This window comes from Bidens hawaiensis, unplaced genomic scaffold (genome assembly GCF_021521415.1).
Source record: "Bidens hawaiensis isolate Kalapana, Puna unplaced genomic scaffold, B.hawaiensis_p1.1 tig00018482_1, whole genome shotgun sequence".
NCBI lineage: Eukaryota > Viridiplantae > Streptophyta > Magnoliopsida > Asterales > Asteraceae > Bidens > Bidens hawaiensis.
This window is the reverse complement of record NW_027492790.1, coordinates 411,323-415,667: the sequence shown is the minus strand read 5'-3', so window position 1 is coordinate 415,667 and position 4,345 is coordinate 411,323. Positions and strand designations below refer to the sequence as shown.

At 29.8% G+C, this 4,345-nt stretch overlaps 1 protein-coding gene across 1 annotated transcript; it reads right to left on the bottom strand.

The window, feature by feature from the left end:
• Positions 1–474: 474 nt before the first annotated feature.
• On the bottom strand, positions 475–3,270 carry LOC143556128 (uncharacterized). The gene is made up of 6 exons (XM_077045544.1): positions 3,219–3,270; positions 2,360–2,421; positions 2,173–2,269; positions 1,002–1,080; positions 782–863; positions 475–679 (listed from the first exon to the last, which is right to left on the bottom strand). Exons 2-6 carry the CDS (start codon positions 2,390–2,392, stop codon positions 539–541), a joined length of 432 nt encoding a protein of 143 aa, XP_076901659.1. The 5' UTR covers positions 2,393–2,421; positions 3,219–3,270; the 3' UTR covers positions 475–538.
• Between the last annotated feature and the right edge of the window lie 1,075 nt (positions 3,271–4,345).

Below are 4,345 nucleotides of genomic sequence, written 5' to 3'. Positions count from 1 at the left end.
TGTGTTAAAACCGGACCTGGTTCAAGTTTGGGACAACAAATCAAGTTTTTATAGAACCAGTTAAGGATCATGGTTCACTTCCAGTATGGTTTCACCATACTGAAACCGGTTTCAACTTATAGAACTACAACCCGACGATAGAGTAAGTTTCTAACAGTTTCCTTCCTAAGCGGTTTCATAATCGGCTCCGCCTCATATTGACCTTTATTACAACCTGCTTCCAATTCCAAAATATGTTTTTTACACCTTTTTGGTGTAACATTGTGTAAGAATTTTTTGCAAGTAGTTTGAATCCCTGCTTCACTTTTTAAATTTTTATATAGGTTTATTATAAAAAAAAGTACAAAAGAAACTTAGTTTAATGACCATAATGGAACAAATTACAACAATTAAAAAGTTAAACCTAACTTAGGATTAATAAGGAACATATTACAAATCAAAACAAGATCTTCATGATAAAAAAGAAGAGTGTTACCCAAAATGGTATGAAAGTTCAACACTTAAAGGTCGGGTCATACAGAAAGATCGAAAAGCGAATTCATCCCGTTGAATGGAAGCTAACTGACTTGACAATATTAGTAACCCGCTCAGCAAACGTTTTAGAAGTTATCTTTTTACCAGGAACATGAAACGGGTTCGATACAGCATCCAAATATGCAGAGTGAAACCTCCTGAAAAACTACACCAAAACTTCTTTTATAAAAGTGCGCCTTTAATAATATTATAGTTGTAATCACAAAACAACAGAAGGATAAACTTCACAAATTCATAATGCACTTACATTTCTAACATCAGCATCGCGGACATCAAGGTCTGTTGTGACAAGTATAAACTTTACCTTTGTGTTCGTAAGATAACCATACCTGCACACGAAATTTAACCTCAGTTAACTACAAATGCATGTGGTTCACATATAGTGTCATTGTAATTTGTAAATGAGACCAGTGACTACAAAGAAAAACACAAGTGATAATTGTAATAAAAATGTGAAGCATGCTCACACTTTGTAATTTTCGGTTGGATATAGAAGACCAAGAAACGTCTCATTCAGCATTGGTCCCGATTCTTTTGGGTTGTTAACTGCAAAACAAACATGGGAATCTTGTTAACATTTGAGTATAGATCTTAGAATATATGAAGAATAGCCAGATAATAATAATATTAATATGTATCTTAAACACGTACAAGCGTTGAAGTGTTGACCAAAATTTGGGTAGTGAGTGTTTTGCACTTTCACAAGTTTATATACTTTACTTATTATGTTTTTGAGAACATTTTCACAAGTAAAATTTTGCAATTTCAATCATCGTGGAGATTCAACTTCCAAACTTTCTATTACACTTAAAAACATGTTACGAAATTCCATACGTAAGAATACTTCATAGTTTAACAAATGTGTGCATAAACGTCATTATAAACTTGTACTAAACATCACGTGCCCAATTCTGAAAGTTTCAGGTGTTTTCGAAACCGAAACTTCTAAACCTCAATTTTGGTCAAACTAACATTAAAGATATATATTAACACAAATTTCAACAATACTTCAAAACTCACTTTGTTCAAAGTTCAAACACTTGATTCCTTCATTACTTACATTTTAACAAGATTATAAAACACATAATCATTGACTTTCAAAAGATTCAAAACATCCAATTTGAAAAGCTTCAAAGTTGATGATTTGGTATAAGGTTGACTTTCTCATAACTGTGTTTCAGGCGGTAAAATTTTGCAATTTCAATCATTATAGGCATTCAACTTACAAACTTGATATTACACTACTGTAATAACTTACTATCAACATAATAATCAAGTTAAACAACAAAATCTTCAAATAAAAGTAAGAACTACCCTATATCCTAAACCTTCTCCTCCTTTAATTCTAACTGATCATGAGATCTTCTAAACATATTTGTTCCCCATTCACTTTTTACTCGCTCTAGAAGTGTGTAGAGCAGAAAAAGAGGAAGGAAATGAAGACATATTTATCATTTTACAATATGCAAATTGTTCTTAGTCATATAACATACATTAGATTGTACATTTATATACCGTATTAACTTTATAAACAGGATCTATGTACATGTTTAACATTTACAGATCCACAAGTTTAACATCCGGATGGCAATTTTAGTGTAAATAAATAACTTACGATGCGTGGAATCAGAATCATACCTCTTTCATCAACAACATCAAGAGAACAATGAACTATATGATGAAGCTTGAGCGCATCATCTGCTTCAGTGAAGCTCTGTATGTACAACGGATTATTCTGTCCTCCACACAATCAAGCAATCCAATATCAGACAACATAAAACAAAACTAGTAAAACTAAACACGAAAGAAGCAAATCGAACCGAACCTGATGGCCAACGACGGCAATGCAGACAATCATCTTCTCCGTCACCGATCAATCTTCACTTCCTAATTATGATTTCATTAAAATGGACAAGGATTTTAGTTGTGGTATTTCACTCAAATGGTTAATACCATAAAAATAAACAATAAAGTTTCTTATTTCTCATGAAAAAGTCACTTAACCTATTTTAGTTAATTAAAGTTAGGACTGCAAGCCGCTTGCGAGGTACTCGAGCTCGGAGCGATAAAAAGCTCCAAATGAACCGAGTTTTTCGATCTCAGGGCTCGAATTCTATGAATTAGATTTACATTACCCGGTAGAGCTCGAGCCAAGCTTTGGCTCGTTTAAGGTACCACACGAGCTCAAGCCGGGCTAGGCTCGTTTAACGTTTTCCTCAAAATATATAAGATTACTTAAAAATGAATTAGTTAATAATAAGCAAGCCGATCCCGAGCTTTAGGAAAAGTGCTCGAAACAAGCCGAGCCTGTGCTCAAGCCCTAATAAGTCAAAACGAGCCTAGTCGAGCTCAATTACCCAGCCACTCGCCCGTCTTCTAATCACGGAAAAAAAAACTAAAATTCAATTGAATTATACCTCCCTAAATTATCTAATTAAACTAACTAAACAAAATGAGATCTAAAAACATGAACTAATACGCATTTACTAACAAATCATGACAAATTAGACCTAAATTACTAACAAAACTGCAATTAGCCAGATCCGTTAAGATTATTCATATGCATCTAAAGCAACGTATTCGTTATTAGATCGTTATAGAAGAACACGCAATTTTAATACAAATATAGTGAGATCCAATCACACTAAAATTAAATGAAAAGTTATAATAATAATTCACGATACCTTAAAGCGAAAGAGGATGATTGATTGATTGTTGTGATGGATGAATTTAGTTTTACAGATTCATTAGAGTATGAGGAAGAAGAAGATGAAGAAGAAGAATACAAGTCTGTTTCGTTTAATTCACGCCCATATCTTGTTTCAGTTTGTGTTCACTAGACTTTATGTTAAAATCTATACTTATCTGTTAGGTGACTATACTTATCATGTATATTAATGGCTTCTTTATTTTTCATCTTATTAAATTAAATCAAAAATATATTTAAATAAAATTCATCAATGCTATTAAAGTATTTTCTTTCATTTCCATTTAATGTTTAATTTTGAATTTTGAATATTTTATAATTATGTTTGAACTTAATAATTCTCAATATAATTATGTTTTATAACTAATTTTATTTTATTATTTTTTGTTTATTTCATTCACAACCTTTTTTTCTTTTCATCAGGCTTAATTTTTTTTATATAATATATAATATATGGATTTAATATATAAGAGATTATGGTTTTAATATATAATATATAATTTAGATAATTACGATCAATAGAAGAGATTACGAATTTAATATAGAGATTGGTGATTTTAAATATTCTAATTGATTATATTGGATTTAAATCAAATAATATACAATAATTGATTTTAGTGAATATAGTAAAACTTAATGATGGTTAATCATAACAAATATACATAACAAATAATCAAATCAAATAATATACAGATTGGTGATTTGACCTATTGACTGATTTAAATAATTGGTGATTTAAAATAACAAAATAGATTATATTGGATAAATTAAAACACTAGACATCATAGTATCCGGCGCATGTTAATAAATAAATACAAAATTAGTAACTTTTATTTTCACACCTTATATGAATTACATTACAATTGATGTTTAAATGTTTAAATATAGTCAACTTTTAGATTAAATAATATTACATTTATACTAATCTAATTTTGTAACATTGCATTTTAGTAAATTCAAAATTTGAAAATCCATTAATTACGATTTTCATTCTATTCGTTCTTACTATAAGTTTTTTGAAAATTTTTTAAATTTCCTACATTTTTGTTTCTAATAAATTACCTATATACCTTCCTAGATTAAACGATTTTCATTCTATTCGTT

Bases quoted from the DNA above. Each gene is read 5' to 3' on its own strand.
- LOC143556128 (XM_077045544.1), bottom strand. From the start codon at position 2,392: ATGATTGTCTGCATTGCCGTCGTTGGCCATCAG. The intron at 2,270-2,359 runs GTTCGGTTCGAT...TGTGGAGGACAG, and splicing joins TTGCCGTCGTTGGCCATCAG to AATAATCCGTTGTACATACA. The intron at 680-781 runs GTAAGTGCATTA...GTTTTGGTGTAG, and splicing joins GCGATGCTGATGTTAGAAAT to TTTTTCAGGAGGTTTCACTC.